This window comes from Equus asinus, chromosome 26 (assembly GCF_041296235.1).
Source record: "Equus asinus isolate D_3611 breed Donkey chromosome 26, EquAss-T2T_v2, whole genome shotgun sequence".
NCBI lineage: Eukaryota > Metazoa > Chordata > Mammalia > Perissodactyla > Equidae > Equus > Equus asinus.
In genome coordinates, this window is record NC_091815.1 from 21,442,750 (window position 1) to 21,470,240 (window position 27,491).

General features: G+C 50.8%; 2 protein-coding genes across 13 annotated transcripts in view; one reads left to right on the forward strand and one right to left on the reverse strand.

Annotated features, from left to right (window-relative positions):
• Window positions 1-834: 834 nt before the first annotated feature.
• THAP8 (THAP domain containing 8) lies at window positions 835-11,888 on the reverse strand. 5 transcript variants are annotated; one of them, XM_044759483.2, is made up of 5 exons: window positions 11,605-11,764; window positions 5,065-5,143; window positions 3,452-3,644; window positions 2,891-3,283; window positions 835-1,435 (listed from the first exon to the last, which is right to left on the reverse strand). In XM_044759483.2, exons 3-5 carry the CDS (start codon window positions 3,596-3,598, stop codon window positions 1,295-1,297), a joined length of 681 nt encoding a protein of 226 aa, XP_044615418.2. In that variant the 5' UTR covers window positions 3,599-3,644; window positions 5,065-5,143; window positions 11,605-11,764; the 3' UTR covers window positions 835-1,294. The 5 variants fall into 5 exon arrangements, with proteins under 5 accessions (XP_044615418.2, XP_070354399.1, XP_044615417.2 ...); XM_070498298.1 differs by lacking the exon at window positions 5,065-5,143 and adding an exon at window positions 5,259-5,321 and having other exon boundaries at window positions 11,605-11,721; XM_044759482.2 differs by lacking the exon at window positions 5,065-5,143 and having other exon boundaries at window positions 835-2,124; window positions 11,605-11,888.
• Window positions 11,889-12,279: 391 nt separating this feature from the next.
• WDR62 (WD repeat domain 62) overlaps window positions 12,280-27,491 on the forward strand; it is a 47,120-nt gene continuing 31,908 nt past the window's right edge. For 7 of the 8 annotated variants that reach the window (XM_070498290.1, XM_070498289.1, XM_070498291.1 and 4 more), the window contains exons 1-9: window positions 12,280-12,608; window positions 15,335-15,426; window positions 16,087-16,149; window positions 20,204-20,261; window positions 20,496-20,666; window positions 21,522-21,659; window positions 22,084-22,266; window positions 23,830-23,990; window positions 25,339-25,528. In XM_070498290.1, the coding sequence (XP_070354391.1) occupies window positions 12,432-12,608; window positions 15,335-15,426; window positions 16,087-16,149; window positions 20,204-20,261; window positions 20,496-20,666; window positions 21,522-21,659; window positions 22,084-22,266; window positions 23,830-23,990; window positions 25,339-25,528 (1,233 nt within the window). In that variant the 5' untranslated portion in view covers window positions 12,280-12,431. Of the gene's footprint in view, window positions 12,609-15,120; window positions 15,232-15,334; window positions 15,427-16,086; window positions 16,150-20,203; window positions 20,262-20,495; window positions 20,667-21,521; window positions 21,660-22,083; window positions 22,267-23,829; window positions 23,991-25,338; window positions 25,529-27,491 lie in introns of those variants that run through there. The other variant, XM_070498294.1, reaches the window with a different exon arrangement.

Genomic DNA, 27,491 nt, shown 5'->3' on the forward strand with positions numbered 1-27,491 from the left:
ATCGACCTGGCTTAAACAGGGCTGGGAGACGGCCTTCCACCCCTCATCCTTCTAATGCGCAGGCCCAGTAGCTCCATCTCCAAAATATTTCCAGAATTTCATCCCTCATCCCCGACCCCAGGCCCTCATCCTGGTCCATCCTTCAACTTCTCCCACCTGGACTATGGCAACAGCCTACTCCCTGCTCCTCCCTCCCCTCCCCTCCTCCAGTCTGCTCCCTATACGCAGCCACAGGGACCCAGTAATCCTATCCTGTCAGGACCGTCCTCAATTTAGAGGTAGCTGCTTGCTGTACCTCACTCCAGGTAAAAGCCAATGTTCTCAACCACAGCCCACAAGACCCTATGTGAACTTTCCCATCATCTCTTCAATCTCACCTCCTCTCACTCTCCCCCAACCATACTGGCCTCCTTGCTCTTCCTCACCCCAGGACCTTTGCACTAGCTGTTCCTTCTGCCTGGAATGCTCCTCCCCCAGATGCCTGCTTCTCTCTCTCCTCTCTTTTGGGCTTTTACTTATTGATGCCTTTTCAATGAGACCTTCTCTGCTCTTTTTATCTAAAATTGCATCCTCCTCACCCCCGACACACACACTCACTCCTTCCCTGCTTTAGTTTTCTCCATAGCAACACTGCCCTCCTCCAGTTGACACCTAGATGTTGGGCATTTGCATGGGCTGTTCTTCTCCCTGGAACATCCAGCCCACGTGCCTTCCAGGGCAGCTCCTTTTCATCATCCAGGTCTCTCCTCCAACATCGTCTCCTTAGAGCATCATCCTCCCAGCACCCCCCACCCCGCCCCACCCCGTTACATCTTCATTCAGTCTTTAGGGCGCTTATCACAATCTCAGATTATCTTGTTTATTAGTTTACTAGTTCATCTTCCACTCAGGCAGAATGCGAGCACGAGGGCAAGATTTTGCCAGCTGTGTCCACCGCTGTGTCCCCAGCTTGGCACCAGACCTGGCAAGGGGTAGGAGGGGCTCTTTAGAAGCAGGTCCAACTCTCCCCAACCAACCAACCCTTGTCCTGCTCTGAGACTGTTTTACTGACGGCAAAGATGCAAGCTGGAGGTGGGAGGGACTTGGTGTCCAAGGGAATTGGGACTGACGGGGGTCTTGGGCCCAGATTGGCCCTAAGGTTCAGGGGGTCCCTAGGAGGGAGTGGTGGGAGTCAGGCCCTGAGGGAGGCGCTGCTGTGCCCCAGGCATGGTGGGGCTGGGCCAAGCCCATGTGTGATATGTCTCTCTTCCTCTGTCTTCTGTCATCTGTCCCGCGACATTATCTGTCTTGGCCCTTATGCACTAGGGGTCTGAGTGTCCCGAAGCTCAGGCATGGCGTCCACTGTGGGAGGTGCAGGGCCTTGGGCGAGGACCACAGCTATGTCAGACCCTCCGCAGATGACGGTGAAGGCTTGGGATTCCTCCGGTCCAGGGAGCTGGGCCGTCCCAGGCAAAGAAGTGGCAGAGATGGAGGACACAGTGGGGAGTGAGAGGAGGGAAGGAAAAAGGGAGCGGGGAGAAATGGTGAGGAACAGGGAGGCCGAGGTGGGAGGGGGTATCAGGAAAGAGAGAGAGATGTGGGCAGAGAGAGATATGGGGAGACAGGGAAGCAGATGTGAGAGCAAGAGAGACATTCACAGGGCAATAAAGAGGTATGGGGAAAGAGGGAGAGAGGTGTAGGGGGAGAGAGACATGGAGAGACAGAGAAGGGGGATAGGAGAAATGCAGGGGCAGAGAGACAAGGCCACAGATAGGGGAGACACAGGAAGATGCAGATGAAGAGAGACATGGGCAAATGGGGAGATAGATGGGAGGACGGAGATGAGGGTCAGAAAGACAAAGACGAATGTGGGGGAGAGAGGAGGAGATTGAGAGACAGGGACCGAATGGGGGTAGGGGAGGCAGAAAGAGACACTGTCAGCCCAGGGGCCCTGGGAGACTCCATAAGAGCCCCAGGCCTGAGACTGAGCTCTGTCCTTGCCCAACTGGATGCCCCTCTTGTGCCCCAGCGTGGTTCAGGCCACGGTCTCACACATAAAGCCTCCAGGGGCAGCTACACTGCAGCTCCAGCTGACTGCTACTCTCTGGGAATATGAACCCATTGCTGCCGGCTCTGCTGATCTGCCTTCAGGAAAGACAGAAATTATTTTAAGACGTTGTTGAGGCCGAAAAAATCTTATCCGTGGGCCATGTCCAACCCACTGGCTGTCAGATTGAGACACTTAGCTACAGAGGGACTCTCGGGGGCTCTTTTCTGTGAAACCCCCTCCCACCTGTCTTGTCCAGGCAAGACGGAGAGCCCCCAGGGACCTCTAGCTTGGCCCTAGGGTTTTAAACTGGGAAAAGGCCTGGTCAAACTTTGATTTTTAAAGACATGATACCTCTCTCTCCCCAAGAAAATATTCAGCAGTAAAATACAAGGGGGCAAAAGGGCCTTGGAAAGGCCCCAGGAGACTCTAGCACAGGGGATTCAAACTCAAGCCCGACAGGGCCAGGCAAGGAGCTCTCCAAAGGACAGCACGGGCCTCCTCTGCTGCCAACCGCCTGCCTGGCTCTGAAGCCCGGCCCTGCAGTACCGGCTGCCTGACTCTGGGCAAGTTACTGGGCCATCCTGTGCCTCAGTTTTTTAATCTGGAAAATGGGGACAACACAGTATCAAGGCCTAGTGAGTTTTCAATAGTTATTAACTGTGTCTAGCAGGAAGTAACCGCTCCTTAAATATTACTATTAATAAATGGAGCGGTCACTAATCAGCTCCGACCAGTAGCTGCTTGGCATCGCCAGACTGACTTTTTCCCAGAAAAGCCGGAAATTTGGAAACATGGGGGACGTGTTCTGCTTTCTCGACACCGGCCCTTAGTTTCAAGGGAGCCCCGCACCGCCGCACTCACCCCGCGCGCCAGACCCCGGCGCGCGCGCGCCACCAGCTTCTCCCCGCGCAGCTGCTGCGCCAGCTGCTCCAGGGCCTGCAGCTGCGCCCGGTGCCGCGCGTGCCGCCGCTGCAACCTCCGCACCCGCCGCTGCAGCGCGCCCAGCGCCGCCCCCAGCCCGGCCCGGGGGTGCTGGGCGGCCACTCCGGTGCGCGGCCCTGCGGGGGCCGGGGGAAGGGCCACAGGGGTCAGGAACATGGTGGCTGCTGCCTCGGGGCCTCTAGATGCCGGTCCTAGCACCATGAGGTGTACAGGGCCAGGGGCCGGGACATCTGGACCAGGGGACAGGGGCGTGGTCTCCTGCGGAGGCGGAGGCACGCCCCCCTTCTCGGTGCTTCGGGAACTCCGCTGCCTCTGGAAGACAAGGCATGGGGCAGGGGGATGTCAGGGCTGGACTGATGTCCGTGACTCAGAGGGGAGTTTCCTCAGGAGGGGAGGGCTGAGGGTCAGACTCCACAGATCATTTCCCAGGTGGGGAAGGCTTGGGGTCAGGCTCCAGCAGTGGGACCTCCCTGCGCTCACCTTGGTGGGCGGCGCCCGGGAGAAGATGGAGGGCACCGCATCCGGCCGCAGGTAACGCACGCCCCAGCGCCACTGGAAGCACGAGGGCGTGAAGTGCTCGCTGCACAAGTGCTGGTGGCAGCTGGGCACCCAGTGCTCACGGCCCATGTGCCGCAGCCAGGCCTGCAGCCGGGGGCCATCCTTCAGTGGGAACCTGTGGGGGTGGTGGGGTTAGCAATATCAGGTCGAACCCCACCTCTCCCTGAGAACACTCACACCTGGACGTCCCCAGGCTGCAAACTTCTGCCTCCCCTAGGCCAGAAACTGGCTCTGCCTCCCACCCAGGCTCTCTCTACCTCCAACCCACAGCCCATGCTTGGCTGCACCTTTTAAACACCCAGCGTCAGCCACCTTTCCCACCCCCCCACCCCCCCCACCCCCCCAGCCTGCAGCCTCTCCTGGCTGGGTTTTAGCAGCAGCCCCCTTCCTGGTCTCCTTGCCCAAGGCCACTCTCCCTTTCTCCCCGGTCTGTTCCTCCATGTGAACTGAGGGAGTAGCTGACAAAATCAGACAAATCTAGGATGTGAGAGATTCCACATTCGTGGGGTGGAGTTATAGGTTAAAGGAGATTTAAGAAACATCAACCCAAATGCAAACGTGGACCTCATGTGCAACAAACCATTCTGTAAAAAGACATTTTAACAGTTGCGGAAAACTGAACGTGCACTGGCTATTAGATAATTGCAAGAAATTAATTTTGCTAGGTGTGATAACTGTATTGGTTTATGCTTCTAAAATAGTCTTAGAAAAACATTCTGAAATATTTATGGGTAAAAGACTTAATGCCTGGAATTTACCTTAAAATGCTGCATTAAAGGTATATGTGGGAGGAAGGCGAACAAAGATTGGCAAAATGTTGACAACTGGTGAAACTGAGTGATGGGCACATGAAGATTCATCTATACAACTCTATTTTTTTGTGCATGCTTGAAAACACCTGTTAAAAAGTTTTTTAACAACTCAACAGCAACAAAAAAACAGGTAACCTGATTAAAAAATGGGGAAAGGACTTGAATACACATTTCTCCAAAGAAGATACACAAATGGCCAACCAACATATGAAAAGATGCTCAACATCACTAATGATTAGGAAAATGCCATCAAAACCACATGATATCACCTCATAACCATTAGAATGGGTATTATTAAAAAAAAACAGCAAATAAGTGTTGGTGAGGATGTGCAGAAATTGGAAGCCTGTGCACTGTTGATGGGGGTGTAAAATGGAGCAATGTCTATGGAAAATAGTATGGCGGGTCCTCAAAAAACTAAAATTAAAAATAGAATTACCATGTGATCCAGCAATTCCACTTCTGGATACAGACCCAAAAGAAGTGAAAGCAGAGTCTCAAAGAGATATTTGCACACTCATCTTCATTACAGCATTATTCACAGTAGCCAAAAGGTAGAAGAAACCCAAGTGTCCATCAACAGATGAACGGATAAGCAAAATGTGGTATATACATACGATGGAGTATTTTGTGGTTGTTAGTGCCATCAAGTTGATTCCGACTCCTAGTAACCCTGTGTACGGCACAGTGGAACCTGCCTGGTCTTTTGTACCATCTTCTCACCTTCTGGTGCTACATCAGACAATGCTCCACTGCTATGCACATAGTTTCATGGCCAATTTTTTCGGAAGTGTTATTCAGCCTTAAAAAGGAAGGAAATTATGACAAACGCTCTAATATGGATGAACCTTGGGGACATTATGTAAGTGAAATAAGCCAGTCACAAAAAAACACAAATACTGTGTGCTTCTACTTACATGAGGTATCTAGAGTACAGGAGTCAAATTCATAGAAACAGAAAGTTTCCTGGCTGCCAGGGGCTGGAGGGAGGGGGAAATTGGGAATGGTTCAATGGGTATATAGTTTCAGGTTTTCAAGATGAAATAGTTCTGGAGATTGGGTGCACAATAGTGTGAATAAACTTACTAGTGAACTGTACACTTAAAAAGCGTTAAGATGGTAGATTTTATGTGTATTTTATGACAATTAAAAATAAAAATAAGTTTTTTTTTAAATGAACTATTTGGCTTTCCCAATGGGGATGGGTGGGGATTATCTGATCAGGCACCCTCTCATGGCGCCCCACTACTCACTTGTCCCCAACAGCCGTTTTTGCCCTCTTATATAGCAATACACTCTCTATTTAGACCTGGGCTCAAGACTGTCCACAATAAAGACCTCATTTCCCAAGTTCATTTGCAGCCAAGGGTGGCCGCATGATTAAGTTCTGGCCAGTTTGTCCTGCGGCAGCTGCCAGAAACTGTGAAACATTAAACGTTTATTTGAAGCTGCTAAATTTAGGGATAGTTTGCTATGCAGCATTAGATGAACTAATCCAGTCAGTCATGCACATCCCACCTTCACCATGTCTTCCGTATCTGTGACATTTTTTACTTAATACTTTTCTTAAAATTGAGTAACTTTAAGTAATTCCCAAAGATACCTAAAAGAGAAACTTTACACCACAACTGAAAACAGAAAACCAGTATCGATTCCATAAATAGAAGTTAACCAGAAAAACATCTGGGTACTTTTACCCACTGAGGGTTATGAGGCGTGCTCTCACTTTGCTAAAAAGGAAGAGTAAAGGGTGTTAGAGAGTGGGGGACATTCCCATCTACAGGGGACAGGGTGTTCTACTCAGGCACACGCACACAAAAGAACACTACACAGCTCTAAAACAGACTCCGGAGGCCTTCGATAAACTAACGTAGTCAGGCACACGTTAGGTAAATAAAGCAAGGTTCCAAACAGAGTCTATCAGCTTTTAGTTACTGTGGTAGGCTGGACAGCGGCCTCCCAAAGATATCTATGTCCTAATGCCTGGAAGCTTTGAATGTTATATTTCATGACAAAAAGTGTGATTAAGTTAAGGATCTTGAGATGGGGAAATTACCCTAGATCATCCAGGCTGACTCTAAATGCAATCACAAGCGTCCTTATAAGAGGGAGGCAGAGGAAGATACTACCACGGACAGAAGAGGGGAAAGCAATGTGATCATGGAGGCAGAGACCGGAATGACGTGGCCACAAGCCAAGGGATGCCGGCAGCCACCAGAAACCGGAAAAAGCAAGGAACAGCTTCTCCCCTAGAGTTTCCTAGGGAATGCAGCCCTGTCGAGACCTTGATTTTGGCCCAGTGAAACTGATTTGCACTGTGAGAGAATGATCCCTGTTGTTTTAAGTCACCAAGTTTGTTACAGCAGCCACAAGAAACTAACACAGTAATAAAAGGGGAAATAAGAACATATATTCAGATTTGCATATATTTGCATAAAGGAACACTGGAAAGGACACGTAAGAAACTGAAGAGGCCACCAGTGGGGAGGAGGTGGATGGGATGGACAGAGATGAGGGAGCAAGACCTCTCAGGCAAAAGGCGGACAGAGAGGGAAGAGGGGGCAGCTGGTGAAAAAGCACAGACGGGCTGACTCAGACAAGAGCTGTGGCCCCCTAAGAACAGACCCCAGGGCACTCAGCCAGGACCTCTGGCTGCTGCAGTCCCTTCAGCCTCCGCCTGGCATCCAAATGCTCTCGCCAGCCCAATTCTGCCTGGACACGCAGGAAATCCCTGGCAGCAAGCCCCCCTCCCGGCCCTCCCCAGCAGAGACTGCCAACTGACTACTCCACAGCCATGCTCTTCTTCTTCCTCACTAACAAAACTCCCCCTTTATTTCAGGCCTGATGCGCTGTGCTGAAGGACTGTCTCCCAAGTTCCTCTGCAGTAGGTGGGGCCACGTAGCTAAGTTCTGGCCAATGAATACTTTCATGTTGTGTGACACGTCTGGGATGGTACCTTAAAGGCAAAGGAGTTCTCAAATGGAATCAGGGTAGCCCAAGGGGAAAAGGAGGAAAGTGAGTATCATAAACCACCTCTTCCTCATTTGGTTTTGTTCTTATTTCCTTTTGTTCCTATGGATGGCAACCTTTATAATGGGCAATATCCCTCTCTAAAAATCTACCTTAAGTGGACAGCCAGTCTTCTTTTTAGAGAGTATTTTAGCCTTGCTGGTCATCTTATCTAGCGCATGGAGTGGTATACACTGCTGGAAGTTCTTCTTTTTTCCTTACTAACACAACTCAAACCGTTTTCAGGGCAGTTAAATGACCAGCTATAAGACTACATTTCCCAGCCTCCTCTGGGGTTGGGGGGAGACCACTGATGAAGAACCCACCATTGGGTGGGGTTTCTGGGAAGGCTTTGTAAAGGGAGCCGACTCGGTTTGGAGTTGAGTCCCTTTTGCTCTTCCTCCCTTCCCCTTTCTTCCCACCAGAAATGGTAGGACATGATGGCTCGGGCTCTGGCAGCCATCTTGGATGGAGGCCACATGCTAAAGATGACAGAGCAGAAAGACAGGACCCTCATCCCTGGTGATTGTGAAGCTGCCACACGAGTAGGGGTCCACCAACCTCTTACATCCGAGAGAAAAATAAACCCTGTGGTAGACTGTATTACGGTTCAAAACATTTGCTGCCCTTCTTCACATGAAGGTTACACATCTCCGCTCCACTCACCTGCAGCTTGCCATAGACTTGCTTTGGCCAAAGGAGTGAAAGTGACATGGGCCACTCCTAAGTACAAAATTTACCAGGAGCCATTGGGTGATCCTTCCCACTTTCTGTTTCCCCCCCTCACAAGACCAGCAATACTCCACGGAAGGGCAGATCCCTCGGCCTGAGTCTCCAGTTAAGAGACTGTGGAGTAGGGGCACGAATGGCCTGCGAAGGACATAGCGCGAGTGAGAAATAAACCTTGTAGTAGTAAGCCACTGAGATTTTGTGTTTGTTACTGCAGCATAACTTAACCATGCTGATCCCTATAGACCCCCTACTTTGTTTAAGCCATTGTTATATTGGGATTTTGTTACTGCCAGCCAGATGCAATTCCTGACTGGTAGGCCCTCTGTTAGAGATGACTGTCGTTTGTCCCTGAAAGGGCCTATGACAGAACTAATGAATGTTTCCTCTGGCTGCTGGGTAGACTTTCAAGGGATTTCCCAGCAGCCACTTCCCCAGAACGTCTCACCTCGTTCCTACCTGGCATCCATGCCCTTCCCTGCATCTCCTCTGGAAACTGCTCCTCACTCTACTCTTAGCTAAGTGGCTTCTGCGAGACTGCCTCGGGTGGGCCTTGAGGTGGGTATGGGCTAGCCTATGTGAGGAACAGCCTGGCAGCCACCGGTGGAATTTAACCAACCAGACATGAACTGATTTTTATAAAGTCTGGCTGCTATGCACAGCTGTCACTGTTCTCCTTCTCCTTCTTATATGTGAAGCACTCAGAACACTGCCTGGCATACAGTAAGTGCTCTTAAGTAAGTCATTATTGTTGTGAGGGAGGCAAGAGTGGAAGCGGGGAGACAGCAAGCAGCTATCACAGTGTCTCATTAAGAGATGATGGTGGCGTGGACTACACTGTGAAAGCAGAGGTGACGAGAAGCGGTCAGACTGAATTTTTTTCTTTTTCTTATTTCCTAATAGTTTCGCTAGGATTTTTTCCATTTGCATTTATAATTGTATTGCCAAACTATTATGGGTTTTGTTGTGATTGCTGCAGGATGGGGATGTGTTTGGAAGGTAGAGTCAAAGGAAGGGTGAATGGGCCAGACGGGGGTGCAGTGGTGCTAAAGAAAAGAAAGGATCATGGATGGCTCCCAGGCTGTGTATTCAGTTCTTCACTGTGTGACCCCTCACCTATCCACGAGCTCTGTCAGGGCAGGAACAAGAGCTGTCAGGGTCCTTTGTGTCCAGCAGGAGCTTGCTTACTCCAGGAGACACTCAGAGTTGCTGAATTAAAAAATGGTGCTAGAGTGATATAATTTAAAGAGCAAGTCTGGGGGCCTGCCCAGTGGTGTACTGGTTAAGTTTGCATGCTCCACTTTAGCGGCCTGGGGTTCATGGGTTCGGACCCCGGGCATGGACCTAGCACTGCTCACCAAGCCATGTTTTGGCGGCATCTCACATAAAATAGAGATTGGCACAGATGTTAGCTCAGCAACAATCTTCCTCAAGCAAAAGGAGGAAGATTGGCAACAGATGTTAGCTCAGGGCCAATCTTCCTCACAAAAACAAAAGGCAAGTCTGCACACACTGATTTCGGCTTAAAGACACCTCTGCACTCCTCCTACCCTGCACCAGGGTCCCTCAGGATAGCTGGGACATGGACTGCCGGGTTTCCTGAAGAGCCCACCTGAAATGCATTCATTGAATTCATCCAACAAATATTTATGAGCGCCCACTATGTGCCAGACACTGTTCTAGGTGCTGGGGACAAAACACAGAACAGGACAAAAATCCCTGCCTTCATGGAGCTGACATTCTAATTTATTCTAGACAATAAACAAATACATCAAATACGTGACATGGCAGAGAGTGGTAAGTTTAGAGGGAATAATAAAGCAGGAGGCAAATAGGCAGACTCTGTATATATCTGGGAGAGGGTTATCATTTTACACAGAATCGTGGTCATAAAAGGACGAACTTTCCAGGCAGAGGGAACAGCACAGGCAAAGGCCCTGGGGCAACAATGTGCCTGGCATGGCAAAGGAACACTGAGTAGGCCAGTGTCATTGGAGCAGAGTAAGGGGCAGGAGGGAGGAAATGGGGTCATACAGATATCGGGAATCCAGCTCCTGTAGGGCTTTACAGGTCTGCTTTCTGCCTGCTCGAGCCTCACCTTCTTGTCGTTTATAGAGCGAGGTGGGAGTCAGGGGAGGGATCTGAGCAGAGGAGGGCCCTGATCTGACTCAGGGGTTCACAGGTCCCCTGTGACTGCCTGTGGGGTACAGACTGTGGGAGCATGTTGAGCAATGAAGAAGCTATAAAATATGCAGTTGGGAGGTGATAATGGCCAAGACCAGAGCAGAGGCAGAGAAGGGGGTTAGAAGTGGTCAATTCTGGAAAAAATGTAAAAGGGGAGCCAACAGGATTTGTTGATGGACTGGATGAGCAACGTATCCTGGTCAGTCCAATTAACAAACCTGCAGTCCAACAAAGTCAGGTTTATTTACCATGGCAACAAGGGAGACTGCACAGCAGAGGGACTGGGGTGAGTCTCATAAAACAAAGGAAAAGAGAGAATAATTATCTGGGTTTCAGGGAAGGCTGAAGTGTAGGTGAAATGTAAACGAAACAGGGTTGGGAGAGGCTCAAAGCAAAGCAGAACTGTGTGTAAAGGGAGCAATATCAGGTCTGGATGGTGAAGTGGTCCCAGGGTCCTGTCCCCTTGGAAGCTATAAAGTTTTGATAGATGTGGCCTGCTGTCCAGAAACCCCTTACCAGAAGCTCTGCACCTGGATTATAAATCGAGGCTGATTCTCTGTGCCAACGTGACCTAACTCCTCCAGGCGTTGAGATGTTTCATGCTTACTGATATAATTTCAAACAGCAAAGTTTGTGGTAGTCTATGACTTTAGAGAACAAAGCCTCCTACTGAGTGAGAAAACAGTAGTCACTCAAAGAGGAGGAGTTGTGTCACTTTACATCTGCAGCATGTCCCTGAGAAAAATATACATTTTTTTTTCTTATTAACGCTTCAGCTGGCTTTTTCCGTGTCGGTTAATCCAGCCAAATCGATGAGAAGGCAGATTTTTTTTTTCTTACACTTCAAGCTAAGATTTTTACTTTCTCAAGTGTGAGGAAAGAGGAGAGGTAAAGATGACGCTAAGGGTTTCTGGCCTGAACAACAGGAAGGATTGAAAGCTATTAACTAAGTAGGAAAGGTTGTGGGAGAGACAAGATGCAGGAGCTCAGTTTCGGACGTTGAGTTTGAGATGCCTCAAATTCGTGGAGGTGGCGAGTGGGCAGTTGTAGACTCCTACAGAGCCTGGACCAATCTCACTTCCCCCTGCACAGCCCTCCTCTCGTTCCGTTCGTCCTGTTCACTATCTGCAGTTAAATAAGTACCCCTGCTGTCACACAACTGCCCCTTTGCATGGGCGGCGTCTGCCGGTGAACGGCTGGGAATACCGTCTCCTACCTCGCGAACTCTGCTTCTAGACGCCTGCGAGCTGGAGCAGGCGCCCCGCGCAGCTGCGTTTATCTCTGGCCCCGCCCCCACAGGGCCCCGCCTCCCCGCCAGCCCCGCCCCGCGCTGGCGCTCACTTGTAGAAGCTCACGGGGCGGTTGTCCGCGCCCAGTCGGCCCGCAGTGTTGGAGCAGTTCGGAGCCCGGCAGTACTTGGGCATGGCTGTCCACCCCCGCCGAGTGTGGGCCGCTCTGCTGCGCACTTTGGTCCTCCCCGGGCGCAGCCGAACCCCGCCCCGCCCACGCACTCGCCGCCCGCCTCACGTGACGGCCCTGGGTGCCTGGTCACGTGCTGGGGAGGGAAGAGAGCGCCTGCGTCCTACGTGCCCGGCTGCGTTACCACAGCTACGCCCTCCTCAGGTGGCCAACGGGGAAGAGCGAATGCGTCTGCGCAACGCCGGATCTTAGCGACCCGGACCTAATCACGTGTTGGCGGAGATGGGGCGTCACCGCGCTTCTGAGTCTGCGCCAACTTGGCAGTCTCTTTCGCTCCACCCGACGCTTACATCCGGGCGCCTGCCATTGCAAGGATAGTCGCCCTGGGTGGGGGCGGGTGGGGGACAGCAAAAAGCGAGGTGAGGAGGCTTTAGCCTTAGCGTCGTAGAAGTTAAAACCTGTACGTTTCAGTGAATGATGAAAACACAGATTGGATAAAAAAGCCGCCACTTGTGATCGAGCATCAGGTCGACTAGCTGTGGCTCCACCCTGCCACAAACCCTCCGCTCCACCTCCTAGCCCTCATTGGTCAAAAGCACCGCCCGGCAACCATGCGATTGGCCAGACCGGCGGCCTGCCGTGTCCAATGAGCGGCGGCGCCGGCTTTCCCGCGGCGGTTCGCTATTCAAGTGGGTTGTGGCGGCGGCGGCGGTTGGGGAGTGTAACGGTCGCCCGGCTCCGGCGCGACGATGGCGGCCATAGGGCCCGGAGGCTTCGCGCGGAACGATGCAGTCGAGAAGCTGCCATCCGTCATGGCGGGAGTTTCCGCGCGGAGGGGCCAGTCCTCTCCGCCCCCTGCTCCACCGGTCTGCCTCCGGCGGCGGACGCGACCCTTGGCGGCACCCGAGGAAACGATGCAGAACCGGGTGAGGTGCTGCTTGCCCTGCCCACCCCATTTCCTGGCTCCCTGGGCCTCCCCTTGTCCCGCCCTTAGATCTTTGGCCCCACCTATCAGCCCCCCGCTTGTCCCCTTAGGCTACTCTGTGGCCCCGCCCCATCTCCCAAGCCCCGCCCCTTTAGCCAAGGCTCCTCCCACCTTCCCGTGTTCTCAGCTCTCGGGTACTGCCTGTCATTCCTAGCCCCACCCTTGGCGCATTCCTGGGTTCCTCCCTGGTCCCATTCCTGGGAGTGTATTTTAGGTCTGGTCACCTCCTAGTCCCGCCTTGCTGTGCATCCTTTCAGTCACATTTAGACGTCTCTCTGGGCTCTTCCGCTGCTGTTGACCTGGCCCCACGCTGCGTCTCCAGGGTCCCTACCAGGGTTCAGTCCCGAGTCCTACCTGCTTCAACTCTCCCCCAGCTCTACTCCGCCTTCCGTCACCCCCTGCCTTCTCTTTCCTTCTCCATTACCAAGGTGGGATTCTTATTCCATATTGCCACCCTAAATTGTGGAGAGTATGTGAATGATATTTGTAAAATCTCAGCATCGCTGCCTGAAGGGAGGGCGTACAGAACAGTTCCCTAAGTCCTGAGACACAAACAAAGGGGAAGATTTGAGAGTAGGCAGAAGGAATTCGATTAGCACAGCAGCAATTTTTAAAAAATTGTTCTCCAATTCCCTGAGCCACAAAGTCTGCTTTTACAAAATGGAGATAACAATAACTATACCGTGGAGCTGCAGAGAGCTGAAATGAAATTGTGAATAGGGCCCAGAGTCCAGGTAAAGGGTGGATACATGGTAGCTGCTGCTGGATCTTGTTCCTGCCCCTTGGCTTCCTCTCACTCTGATGATATCATCCACTCTTGGCTGCAAGGCCCTGGGCAAGTGGCCTCTGCCCACCTCTCTGGCTGTACCTTCTTGTCCTCCTGCTCACCAGGGTTCAGTCACACTGGCCTGTTTTCTGTTTCCCCGAGGCTCCAGGCTCTTCCTGCCTCCTCACCTTTGTGTTTCATGAGTCCTCTGTCTGGGCTTTTTGCTGCAGTCTACCTGGCTGGCTCCCCGTCTCTCAGGTCTCAGCCTGAATATCCCAACCCAAGAAGCCTTCTCGAACCCCAGCCTAAAGCAGACACCCACTTTAATCTCTCACCCAGTGCCCTGCACTTCATAGCCCTCATCTGTGTGTTTCTGAAAGTGAATGTACAGAAGAGTGGAATAACGGTAGCAGTTTCAGAGAGGCAGTACAGCAAGGTAGTTTAGAGCACCACCTCTGGACCCAGCCTGCCTGGGCTTAAATTCTGTTCTTCCTGCTAGGAACTTTCCTGTGCCTCAATTTCCTCATCCATAACATGACGATAATAGTATGAATATTCCCTTATAGGGTATTTTTGAGGATTAAGTGAGCTCACATATCTTAAGCACTCAGAACAATACCTGGCACATTGCAAGTACTTTGTTAGTGTTAGCTACGACTGTTATTATTGTGTATTTTGGTTAATTGATATCATTTATTTATTTTTCTTGTTTGGCTGCGCAGAGTCCATCTGGCTTGCAAAAAACCTAGTCTAAACATGACCAGTTGTACTAATTCTCAGTAATGCTGATTGACAGATAAAACCCATGTGAATGCCACTGCTTGGGTGCCTGGGTTAGAGTCCTGGCACTGATCCTTCCTGGATGGGTAACCCCTCTGGGCCTCTGTTTCCGCATCTGTGAGATGGAGAGGATGATGCCAGTAGTGACCAAATCACAGGGTTAGTGTGAGCATTAATTAGTCAACACAGTTAGAGGTATTGGAACAGTGCCTGGCTCCTGGTAAATGCGCACTAAACGTTAGCTATTAGTATCTTGTTTGCCTTTCGTTTCTGAGGCCAAGGACTTAATTGAGAATGTTTTACTTTGTAATAATTGGAAACTCATCTATTCAAAATGTGAAAATGTCACAGTTCTACAAGTCCGTACTCTAAATTGTTTAATCAGCCATGGTGGGGACTGGCCCATTTAACTTACTTTGCTTAGAGAGTTTTTTTCATTTTAAATGTGATTGTTCACCTGTTTCTTTACTTATCGAACCTCTAGACTATGAATTTGGTGAGGGACTGGACAGTGTCCACTTTGGCTCACTGCTGTGTCCCCTGCAGGGCCCAAAGTGCTTTTCAGAGCCAGACTACCAGGGTTTATAGCCTAAACTTGCCACTCCACAGGGCTGGGCCCTTCGGCCTTAGTGTCCTCATCTGTAAAACAGGGCCGATATTGGTGCCTTCTTCCTTGGGTTGATGTGGGGTTCCAGGTCTTTCATCTGTGTAAAATACTTAGAGATTTCCTCAGATGTCACCTCACGGAAGCGTTCTCCCTTCCCCCACGCTCCCAGTTTCCTTCCCTGCATTGTTTTTTTTCTGTTGCTCCTGTCATTGCCTGGCGTTTATTTTACATATTTGTTCTGTTCATTTTCCATGTCCTCCGTCTCATCACCACCAGAATGTGAGCTCCAACAGGGCATAGAGTTTTGTCTCTCTTCCTCACCATTCTGTGCCCTTCACTGAGCACTGTGTATTTGTCAAAGGATCACTGAGGAGAACGAGTGTAAGCTGCTGGTGCATGACTAGAAGCTCAGTGAGTGTAGTGTATATAACAGGATCTGAATGGGTGGCTGAGGCAGCTGTGCCACTGGGCCCTGCTGGGGCAGGTGCTTCTGACTGGGGCCTTTTCCCTGCAGGTGTCACTCGAGAAGGTGCTCGGCATCACAGCTCAGAACAGCAATGGCCTAACCTGTGACCCCGGCACAGGCCACGTGGCCTACCTGGCAGGGTGAGTGAATGGGTGGGCTTTGGCTTGTCCACCTGCAGAATGCAGATAATGCTGCTGACCTCTGAGGGCTGTGGAGAGGATTCCACGGGCCCATCTGTGTCTAGATTGGTACCTGGTATGAAGTGAGGGCCATGAAGGCCTCATCATGACTGCAGGTAGGGGGTGGCAGCGATCCTGGGGAAGATGGGTGGTTGAGACCCAAGCTGCGATAGCAGACAACCTGGATTTGTGTCTCAACTCCACCCTATATGCCCCTTTCCGACCATCCCCACCCTGTCCCTGACCAGCTAGGTGGCCCTGGGCAAAGGACTTCTCTCTGGGCTTCAGTTTCCTCATCTATAAAATGAGACTGACTTCTGACCTCACTTGGCAGTTGTGAGGATTTAAAGAGATTGTGGAAGTAAGGTCTGATTAGCCCAGGGCCTGACAGAATGATTTCCACAGAAGAGGTCTTGGTTTCTGTTTAGTGACAGAATAATAATAATAATAATAATGTGAAGTGCCCTAGAATTCTCAGCATAGACACCTGGAGGAAGAGACCAGAGAATCTTCTGTTCAGAGGGAGCCTTGTTTATATGTGGGCACCTGTGTTGGGAATAGAATTGTCCCTAGGCCCCAGTACTCCCCTGAGTTTGGGCACATGTTCCTCTTTCTTCCCAGCTGTGTGGTGGTGATTTTGAACCCCAAGGAGAACAAGCAGCAGCACATTTTTAATACTGCCAGGTAGGCTGGGGCCTGGGCATGGGGTAGGGGTGGGCCCAGCATCCTGGCACATCCCCCCCACACGTTGCCTGGCAGTGCTTGCGGATGGGAGACTCATGCGTTCACTCACCCATTGGTCTGCTCCGTGCTCGGTACTGTTCCAGGTGCTGGGGACACGGCAGTGAACCAAAGAGATGAGAGCCTCTGCTCTCGTAGAGCTGACAGCTCAGTGGAGGAGACAGACAACCAGTCGGCAGATTACTAGCCGACTGTGACCACTGCTGTGGCGGAGATGATGGGATGTGTTAGGGCAGGTTTGCGGGCAGAGAGTAGTGCAGGCAGCCACATCAGAGGGCTCAGAGAAGGCCTCCCTGGGGCTGAGACCTGCAGGAAGTGTGGGGGTGAGCCCTGTGAAGGTGGGAGGAGAGCGTTCCAGGCAGAGGGAACAGCAAGAGCAAAGGCCCTGCAGTAACTGAGAATCTCGGGTTTGAGGAACAGCCAAGGATCCATGTGCCTGAATGGAGGTGTGGATGAGGGGGAGATGAGGCTGGAACAGGCTGAAGCCACGTCACACGTGCCTTGGCAAGGGGGTTGGATACTGTTGCAAAGAGTGCACTGTTGGGCATTCACAGGCTGGGGATCGGCTTTCCTCACTGCAGCCCTCCAGTATGTGCTATCTCCCTTCTCTGTTTTACTTTTCTCCACAAAATGTTCTGCTTTCTGATGTTCTGTCCAATTTCCTCACTGATGACCTCCATAGTCTGCTTTCCACAGTGTGAGCTCTCTGAGGGCAAGGACTTTGTCTTAGTTCAACCTGTGTCCCTCTGCCTTAGAGCAGTGTCTAGCACATGGATGGCACTTATTGTTTCCTGAAGGAATGAATGTGATCTGGGTTGTAGAAGGATCCTCCAGCCGCCAGTTTATTGGAGAAGGCCCTTGTTCTGAGCAGGCCCCAGTTGGTGCCCTGGGGTCTGCTTTGGGACTGATTGATCACTGTGTCGTCCTGGGGCTTTGGTCCCAATTGGGTTGTGACCTTTGGGAGGCACCCCACTGCCATTATTTATTTCATAAATGCTGCAAAAATATCACTCCGTGGTGTAGCTCAAGCTTAGCTCCTTTGGCCTGGTTCTCCAGGTGGACGAAGATGTGAGTTTTCTTCTTCCCTTATGGTCCATAAGGCACAGTCCTTAAGATATGGCAGGTCCCTGTGGCGTGACAGATACAGATTCCCTCTTGGAAGGGGCTTCTTGGACTTTGGCTCCTGGCTGTGGGTTCTGTCCCTGGTGGTGAGGGCAGAGGTGGATTCCAGTCCTGGCTCAAGTGTTTATTCACTACGTCTTCTCAGCTGAGACACTTCTTGGCAACAGTCGCAAACTAGAGGCCCATGGACTTGTCTGACACAGTATGTCTGAAAGATTGGACTAGTTGACAACATTTAAAGTTTTTTACACAGGAATCCAGATGCCCTCTCATTTTGGAAAAGTGAGAGATTCTGGCCCCTGGGGCCCACATTCCTCCTGTGGCAACGATGGGCTGGAGTCTGGTGGCATTTGTCAGAGCCCCCTGGGCCAGTTCCTCTCATCCTCCCTGTTGCCTCCCTGGTTGCTGTAGACAGTGGAGTAAATAACCTTGATCTGAAGCAGGCGGCGTGGAGGTGTCACTCTCAACCACTGGTGGGTCTGTCTTAGGAGGCGGTGTGGCCTGTGTGGAGGTTTTCACCCTGGCTGCGTTTCAGCCCCCTGATCCCTGGGCCTCAGCCCCACAGAAGGCTGAATCAGTTAGTCTAGAGCCAGGCCTGGGCATTGGCAATTTTTGCGCTTTTTATATTTGAAATAATTTCAGACTTAATAGTACAAAGAGCTCTTGTACGCCTTTCATCCATGTTTCCGAAATGTGATCGTTTTACCGCATTTACTTTATCATTCTCTATACACATTACTTTTTTTCTGAACCGTTTGAGAGGAGGTGGCAGACTTGATGTCCCTGTACTTCTAAGTACTCCAGTGTGTATTTGCTGCAAAGAAAAAAGGCAGGATCCTTAAAAACCATAGTACATTCAGCAAAATCAGGACGTTAAAATTGGTACATCACTACCATCTACTCATTCACATTTCACCCTTTGTCCCAAGAACATATAGCAGAAGGATTCTGTCGAGAATCACATATTGCATTTTGTTGTCTCTTCAGTCTTCTCCAGTCTGAAGCCATTCCTCCATCTTTTCTTGACTTTCATGACCTTGACGCTTTTGAGGAGTACAGGCCAGGTATCTTTAGAATGTCCCAACGTTGGGTTTGTCTGATGTTTCCTCATAGATAGATTCAGGTTCTCAGAAGGAATGCTGCGTTCTTCTCAGGCATTCTCTCAGGAAGTGCACAGCATTGATCTCTCCCCTGACTGGTGGTGTTTTCTTTGAGCTCTTGGTTAAGATGGTGTCTGCCAGGCTTCTCCCCCGTGAAGCTGCTCTTTTCCCCCTTGTAATCAGTGAGTAGCTTGGGGGAAGCTCCTCTGAAACTGCAAATATTTCCCTGTTCCTCACCAAACTTTCACTCACTCGTCTCAGCACAGCTTTGACGTTTTTCAGAAGCTCCCCAGGGAATTCTAATGTACAGCCAGGACTGAGAACCACGGGCTTAGAGGCCAGGGCTCTGCCCTGTCTGGTGAGGTCAACTTGGCCAGGGCACCTCCCTGTGTTGAGGTCCCCGCACCTCAGAACTGGCTAATGAGAGTCCTGGCTTCACGGAGCATGTGTGAGGAGTCAGTGATGCCCTCACGGCATTTGGCAGAGGGCTGGGCACAGGATCGGGGCGTGCGACAGGTTAGGAGTAGCTGCAGGCTACAGAAACCCCACAAGTGTGGCTTAGAACACAAGGATGTGCTCTTCCTGCACCTAAGGTGGAGGCAGGTACCCAGGGGGCTGGTGTCTCTGCGAGTAACAGGGACCCCACTCCTTTTGTCATTCTGTGCCACTTACTGTGAGGCTTCTCTTCTTGAGGTCGCCTCATGGTCCAAGATGGAGTCTGGCTGTCCTGTCTTCATTTCAGAAGGGGAACGAGTGGGGAGCAAGGCAGAACGTTCCCTTTGAGAAACTTTTCTGAGAGCCTCACAGAGCACTTCAGCTTACCTCTCCTTAGCTAGACTCAGCCGCGTAGCTGTGCCTGTGCAGCTGCGAGAGAGGTGAGGAAGTACACTCTAGCTGGGGATGGTGCTATCCCGGTGAAAACTGGGAGTCCGTCGGTGAGGGAGGGGGGGCGAGTGGTGTTGCCTAGGCGGCCCCCTTGTCTGCTACGGTAAGGAGCCTTAGGAAGCCACCAGAGGCCTGAGTCGATGTGATCAGTGTTCTGTGAGATTGTCAGAGATTCACTCAGAAGCATTCACTTAGTTTTCTGCATGCCAGTTTACTCGTGTGAGGGAGGCAATTACTACACTGTTAAGGAACAGAGGTACAAACAGGATTAAAAGAGAAGAAGGAGAGAAAAAAACAACAGTTTTGGAATGGTGAAACTTGCTGCCCAAAAAGTGTGCAAACTAGTCCGGTCATTGAGGCCTTGTGCGGGCTCCCTGGGAGTATCAGAGACATGCTGGTTGTTTACGTGTTTTCCAGAACACCTGAGTGTTTGGCAGTGGCGCACACGCTGCAGGCTGTCTCAGCACGATGTCTGTGGGGTCCTCCCTTCAGCACCACCCCACAGGCCAGATCCGTATATTTCCTGCATCTGAATTTCTCAGGGTTAGAGGGTGGATGGGGTCTTAGAGCCCACCCTGCTGAGGGAGAGGAAGGAGGGCCCCCTACAGTGTCCACCCCATCTGGATTTGGGGCTTCCGGGAGGAAGGGCCCTTGCTTTTACAAAGCACCCATCCCCTGGACTGCACCCACTCCTCCTGGCCGCAGGGAATGCAGGGAAGTGCTGTGTGCGGGCAGGCATGGAGGCTGCGTGGGCTCTGTGGGAGCAGCTGGCGCTCACCTCTCTGGCCTCTTTGGGAGTGAGAGTGGGCAGAGTGCTGTGAGCGCAGCCAGGCTGGGGTCTGGCTGCCCCCTCAGTGGGACCAGTGGTCAACCCCTTTCCTTGTCCCCAGGAAGTCTCTGAGTGCTCTGGCCTTCTCCCCTGATGGGAAGTACATAGTGACGGGGGAGGTGAGTTGTGACCATGATTGAGTGGGTAGGGAGGGGTCTTGGGGCCATTCCTTCTGTGCCCAGCAGGCCTGCGGAGTCCCTGGAAGAGCTCCTTCCTGGGACAGAAAAGCCCTGTGGCAGATTCGGGGGGAGCTTTTTGGGCCCACCCTGGCGCAATGCCACCATCAGCCCTGACAGCCCCTCTAGACCTGCCTGGAGCAGAGCCAGCAGCAGTCATGGCCCCACCTTCCCCAGAACGGGCACAGGCCTGCCGTGCGCATCTGGGACGTGGATGAGAAGAGTCAGGTGGCAGAGATGCTGGGCCACAAATACGGCGTGGCCTGTGTGGCCTTCTCCCCCAACATGAAGCACATCGTGTCCATGGGCTACCAGCACGATATGGTGCTCAACGTCTGGGACTGGAAGGTGAGAGCCAGCTCGTGGGCGTCGGGGCGGGCAGCCTGAGTCTCAGGCCTTGGAGAACTAGATGAGATAACCTGGCAAAGTACTCGCTTACCCAGCACATCTTTATTGAGCACCCACCACGTGCTGCTCCCTGTTCTAGGCACTTCTGTAGGGCAAATGACAAACTCCCAACTAGTGGGATTATATAATTATTTTTATGTTGACCAGCCGTGGCCTTGAGCAAGTGACCCACCTTCCCTGAGTCTGTTTCCTCTTCTGTACAATGAATATAGATGTCTCTGCCTCCCTGAATTGTGAGAATTCAATGAGTCAATATGAAGGCTGGACTTTGGAACAGCTCGGGGAAGCCTTGGAATCAGCAGAAGTGGCTGCTAAGTTCTGGCTCTGCTCATAGTCTGCTGTGTGACCTTGAGCACATGACATCCCCACTCTGAGCCTAGCCGAGCTGAGGGAGAAGCACCTCCCTTATAGGGCTGTTGAGGGGATTCCCTGAGTTATCCTGTGAAGGGCTCAGCAGGGCCCAGAGTGAGCCCTGTGTGTGGTAGCCATGGGTTGTTTCATCCTTTCCTCCCAGCTGTGACTGTCCTCGACACCGTGTGTGGGTTGCAGAGCTTGGACTCTTGAGGAGAGCTCTGGAACTTAGTCTCATATGGAAACCTTCCTAGGCTTAGTCTCCTCTGTATTGGGAATGAGGAGAGTGCCACACACAGGTTGCCCCGTAAAGCGGCTCCCAGGAGGGCCCAGGGAAGACGGACTTGGAGCAGGGAGAGTCGGAGAGGCAGGGCTGAGGGCAGAGCCGTGGACAGTCTGGTCAGGTGGCTACTGGCATGAACTTCTCTGTATTGCTTCTTTCAGAAAGGCATTTTGGTGGCTTCCAACAAGGTCTCATGCAGAGTTATCGCCCTCTCCTTCTCCGAGGACAGCAGCTATTTTGTCACCGTTGGGAACCGGCATGTGAGGTTCTGGTTCTTGGAAGTCTCCACTGAGGCAAAGGTGAGTTTCTGTCCCTGCCACCCCAGCCAGGCCCGGGGAGAAACCATCAGGGACAGCATGGACTCCTGTTTCTACCTGAGATTTGGGGGCAGTGGTCTCAGAGGTGTCCGGCCTCTCAGGGGTCCGCTTCTGCCTCCGAGCCTGCTCTCCAGGTGCTGACTGGCAGGCCCTGCTGGGACACTTCCCCCGACGCCCTCCGTGCTCCAACTCCGGGGCCAGACCTTGTTCCTGGACTGCCGCCTTCCAGCCAGTCTGCCTGGAAGTGTGTGTTCTGTTTTTCCCTCCCTTCTCCTCCACTTGGAGGAGTTTCTTGGAGTCCTCTGTTTGGCTGTGTTGTATCTTCTGCTCATGAGAGGCCCAGTGGGACCTTGCTGGGGGCTAGGCCCTGTGGACGGTTTCTCACTGTGCTCTGCTGTGCCTCCAGGTGACGGGCACGGTGCCCCTCGTGGGGCGCTCAGGCATCCTGGGTGAGCTGCACAACAACGTCTTCTGTGGTGTGGCTTGTGGCCGGGGCCGGATGGCAGGCAATACCTTCTGTGTGTCCTACTCGGGCCTCCTCTGCCAGTTCAACGAGAAGAGGGTACTAGAGAAGTGGATCAACCTAAAGGTACCCCCCTCCCTCTCTGCCTTCAGTGGGGGAAACTTCCCATGACGTGTCTCCAGGGACACTCAGCAGTGTTCCTGCCTGGTAGTTGATCGCACCAGCTCTGGGTTTGACTTCAGATTCTACTTGTGCAACTCCAGTGAGTGACTTTCCCTTTCTGAGCCTCAGTTTCCTCATCTGTAAGATGGCAATACTGCTGCCTTATCTCACAATTGATAAGGGAGTCACATGAGATAACACATATAAGGGACTTAGCACAGTGCCGGGTACCCTGTAACGGGAATCAAGGTTACGATTACTTCCCCATCACTCTTTGATCCAGTTTACACGTCTTTTCATTGACCACTCTTGGCATGGGAGGTCTACTTTTTTTTTTTTTTTTTTGAGAAAGATTAGCCCTGAGCTAACATCTGCTGCCAATCCTCCTCTTTTTTTTTTTTTTTTTTTTTTTGCTGAGGAAGACTGGCCCTGAGCTAACATCCATGCCCATCTTCCTCCACTTTATATGTGGGACGCCTGCCACAGCATGGCTTGCCGAGCGGTGCCATGTCCGCACCTGGGATCCGAACCGGTGAACCCCAGGCCGCCAGAGCAGAACATGCGCACTTAACCACTGCACCACCAGGCCAGCCCCATTTTTTTTTTAATCTAAAGGATCATTGATTTAATTTTTCAGTCAGAAAAGGCTATACAAAGTACATAACATTTTAAACTAAAGGATGGTATATGAATAAATTGCAGAACCACTTTTCTTGGAGATCTGAGGGTTTGAGTCCAAGCTGTCTCCCCATTCCAAGATTGGATGCCTGTCTGGCCATCAGCAGGAGCATGGCGGGTCCCTCCTTTTTCTGTTCCTGCTCTTGTGACTCCCCTCCAGAGCTCACCTTTAGGGTTAATGGCGTGGTATCAGGCATGGGGAAGAATTCTGAGTTTTATCTGTCTTTCCTAGGTGGTTAAATATCATTTTTTTTATTTGAATCCTCTTGCTAGAACTTATGCAACTTTTAAGCAAGGCAGAAGCTTTTGACAGATGGTTGTTTAGTCCCTGAGCATCTAAACAACTCAGAAATTTAGTCCCTCTGGCTTTGGGAAAACTCCCGTAATCTATCTCAGGACGTCTTGCACTTCCTGCCCCTTCTGTCTGCGTGTCTTCCTGTGTACAGAAACGTTTTTCTATGCTGCTATTAAGCATGATCTATGAAGTTGTTTTTGAGCAGTAGGAAATAAAATTTAAGCTCGATTTCAGCCCTGTTACTGCAAGTGACCTACCTGAAGTCACAACCTGCCAAACAGGTATTTTCCACCCCCAGCTGACTTCCTCTGTAGATAGCAGCGACAGCTCTCTCCCAGGTCATGCATCTGTCTGCCTGCCGGCATGTTTCCTTCCACACTGTCTGTGTGCTGTATCCTGACTTCACATATCTTAGAATTTGCTAAAATGGGCTTTTCAGACCCAAGAAACTATAAGGTTTCTCAGGAGGCCCAAGGCTGTTCTGTCAGTCCCCATGTCCCTGAACCAGGCCACGCAAAGCACCAAGTCCACTTAGGTCCCCTCTTCCCCCACAGGTCTCCCTGTCTTCCTGCCTCTGTGTCAGCCAGGAGCTCATCTTCTGCGGCTGCACAGATGGGATAGTCCGCATCTTCCAGGCCCACAGCCTGCACTACCTCGCCAACCTGCCCAAGCCACACTACCTCGGGGTGGACGTGGCGCAGGGCCTGGAGCCCAGGTACTACCCCACAAGGGGAGGGAGAGGGGCCCACCCAGAGTCTGTCTGCTGGTGTCCATCCATGCTTCCAGATCAGTCTACCTATCTGGCCAGCCCTGGGCTGGAAGCAGGATACAGCTATAATGAGGCAGCAAAAGCTCTGCCACCATGAAGTCTGCAGTCTAGTGAGGGAGCTCGATGAGAAACAAGTACATAAGATCATTTTAGATAGTCATAAACACTTTGGTGAAATAAAGCAGGGACTCAGAAAGGAGAGTGCCTGGGGGTGGGGCTGTGATGATTGGGTGGGCAGGGGAAGCCTCTCTGGTGACAAGGAGCCAGCCGTGTGGAGAGCTGGGTCCTGACAGCATGTGGAAAGGCTTAAGGGGACAGCACGCTGGGCTTGGCATGTTGTGGGAACAGCTACGGGCCATGTGGCAGAGTCCAGTATGCCAGGGGAGGGTGGTAGGAGACAGGTGTGAGCAGTGACGGAGGCTGCCGGGAGGAGCGTGTAGTCTATTCTGAGGTCCTGGGAGGCCAGTGGGGGTTTCAGGCGTTGGCATTACATGGTCAGGCCTTGAGCATTAGATCCTCTGGCTGCCACGTTGAGAGCGGGTGGAAGCGCTGAGCTGTGGCCTGTCTTCCCCTTTGTTGTGAGTCTGTTTTGTGGGGTAGGGGGCTTCCTAACCAGGAGGTGCTGGATACCTGGGGCCGCCTCTTAGTAGATTGCTGGACATTAGCTCCTGGGTACATTTTCTAAGAGAGAGCCTAGAGGGGGCAACTGGCTGTCCCAAAGGAAAGAGAGAGTGGGTCAGCAACCCACAGACAGTGGTGTGCTATAGTAGCCAGGCTGCCCAGTCTGCCACCTTCTGCCATGTGCCCTCGGGCAGGTCAGTGTATCAACCTGTGCCTCAGTTTCCTCATCTGTAAAATATAGCCCCTGCCTCTCATGGAGGTCGTGGGGATTCAGTGCAGCTAAAGCTCTTACTCGGCACACAGGAGGTGCTCAGTACACTGTAGCCATTGTGAGGAGGCCCCACGGAGTTTTGATCATGTCTTGGTGGGGCTGACAAGAGAGACGGCCTGAGTATATGCCCATTACCCTTCCTTGCTCAGGGAGGACAAAGCTTGGGTTGGGTGAAATGAGGGGAAAGAAGTGTTAACTGGAGTCGAAAATTCAAATGCTCTCAGGGCCAAGCAGAAGCTTCCAGTTTACAATCTCTATTAGAAGCAAAACGAAGAGGAAAGGGAGAAGTGGAGTTGGAGTGGAGAGATGGACTACCATGGCATTGCCAGGCATAAAACAGCTGGAGTGTCACAGGGGCAGCTGTTACTACTCACAGTGACATTGATGGTGTGGCCTTGTTAGCTTCCTCTTCCACAGGAAGGCAGAAGCAGTCTACCCAGATACAGTGGCGCTGACCTTCGACCCCATCCACCAGTGGCTGTCCTGCGTGTATAAGGACCACAGCATCTACATCTGGGATGTCAAAGACATCAACAAAGTAGGCAAGATGTGGTCGGAGCTCTTCCACAGCTCCTACGTCTGGAATGTGGAGGTGAGCCCCGCTCATCCTCCCCCCGCCCTTGCTCAGCCCCAACTGGGGTTTCCGCAGAGTTTGGGAAACCCATTCAGCTATTCCTTCAAAAGATACTCGTGGACCCCTACTATGTGCCAGGTGCTGGGGACACAACTGGGAAAGAAACTGACAAAAGTCTTGCTCTCATGGAGCTCACATTTGGGTGGGAGAGTCAACCCGTAAACATCATCAATACGTAATGTGCCAAGTAGCAGTACCTCTCTGAGAAAGCTAAAGCAGCAGAGGGGAAAGGGGAGTGGAGTGTGCTGTTCTGGAGAGGAGCATGATTTAGGAGGCCTCTCTGAGGATGTGACATTCAAGCAGAGACCTCCAGGGAGTTAGGGACTGAGGCTAGTGACCACTAGGGAGAACAGGAAGAGCGAAGGTCCAGGAGCAGGGGCATGTGTGCCTCAGAGAGCTGCACAGGAGGCCATTTGGGGAGCGTAGTGCTTTTTCTTTTTTAAGTGTTGAAGAAGTTTTTATTTTCTGAGAATGACTCCGTGGGCATTCTTTATTCTCTGAAGCTGCTCTAAGTACTCCTTACAGATAAGACAACTGGTAGAGAAAGAATCATATCTACTTTTTTTTTTTTGGAAATTTCTTACTACTAGAAATGTTTGTCAGTGGCCCAATTCAGGATTGTGAGAAATGACTTCTCTTGAATAAGCTTATTCAGCCCTTTGACTGCTTGAATCCATCTGCCTTTGTGGATCTGACGTTTCTGTTGATAGCACTTTTCTCACTTAACAAGAATGTTTTTAAAATAATTTTTAAAATTTATATATAAATATATTCTTAAAAAAAGCTGAAATATTACAGATAAAGCTAACATCTATTTTGATCACCTCCCCACCCCCCCAATCCTGCTCTCTCTCACTGTCACTCTTGTTTTCAGTTTAGTATTTCAGTTCATTTCTTTGCATCTCCCTATTATATATGTATATCCTCAACAAAAATATCTGTGGATGGATCTTTTTGTCAGTTCTGGAAAATTCTCAGCCAGTACCTATTTAAGAGTTGCCTCTATCCCTTTCTCTCTCTTCTTCTATAACTCTGATGTCCTATCTCTCTCTCTCTTTCATATTTTTTTAAATAAAACAGAACTAGAAAACCACACACACAAAAATGTACAGTTTATCGATTATTGTTGGCAACTGTTGATGCTTAATGCCTAGATCCATTTATTCATTGGGGCCTGCAATATGGTGCTATTCTAATTCTATCATTTCTTTTTGTTAGTTGGACTACTAATATGAAGAGACACTTCCCCTCATCTACCATTTGGTCACCCAGTGGTATACTTCATATAGGAAAGGCAGGATAGATGCTTGATTCTTTCCCTTTATTTACCAGTTTGCAAGATAATGAATTGGTTCCCTGCCTCTAAAGGTAACTAGTTGTTTTTATTTAATATCATTACAAACTCATATATTTAAATATATTGGATATATTTTAATCCATTGCAACTATTAACATTATTGGAGCTCAAATTGTCCCATCTTTGACCAGTGGGAGCCTCTTCAAGTTGGCTCTTGAGTCCTTTGAACATAACCTTCATAGTCTGATAACTACCTTACTATCTGAGATGAGATGTTCCAGCCTCATCTCGTACATTTCCTGTCCCAGACCCGGAATCAGCCATTTTTTGAGGAAGTCCTAGTTTGTTTTTTTCCAGTTCATATTGGTATTTCACAGTACAGTCTGGGTGCTGGAGCTGCTCATAGCCATTGGATTGATCCTTCCAGGATCCTAGTTCTCAAAGACGTAGGGGATGGAGGAATTAGAATATCCACAGTTAGTCATTTACTTGTTCCAGCATTATACAAACAACAGTCTAAGAAGGACAAGTACTCAATTTGGAAAACAATTAAAACAATTTTTTTTGCATATGTTCTCTCCATTCTCCCCCAATCTTAAAAATAATTGAACTGTGTCTATATGA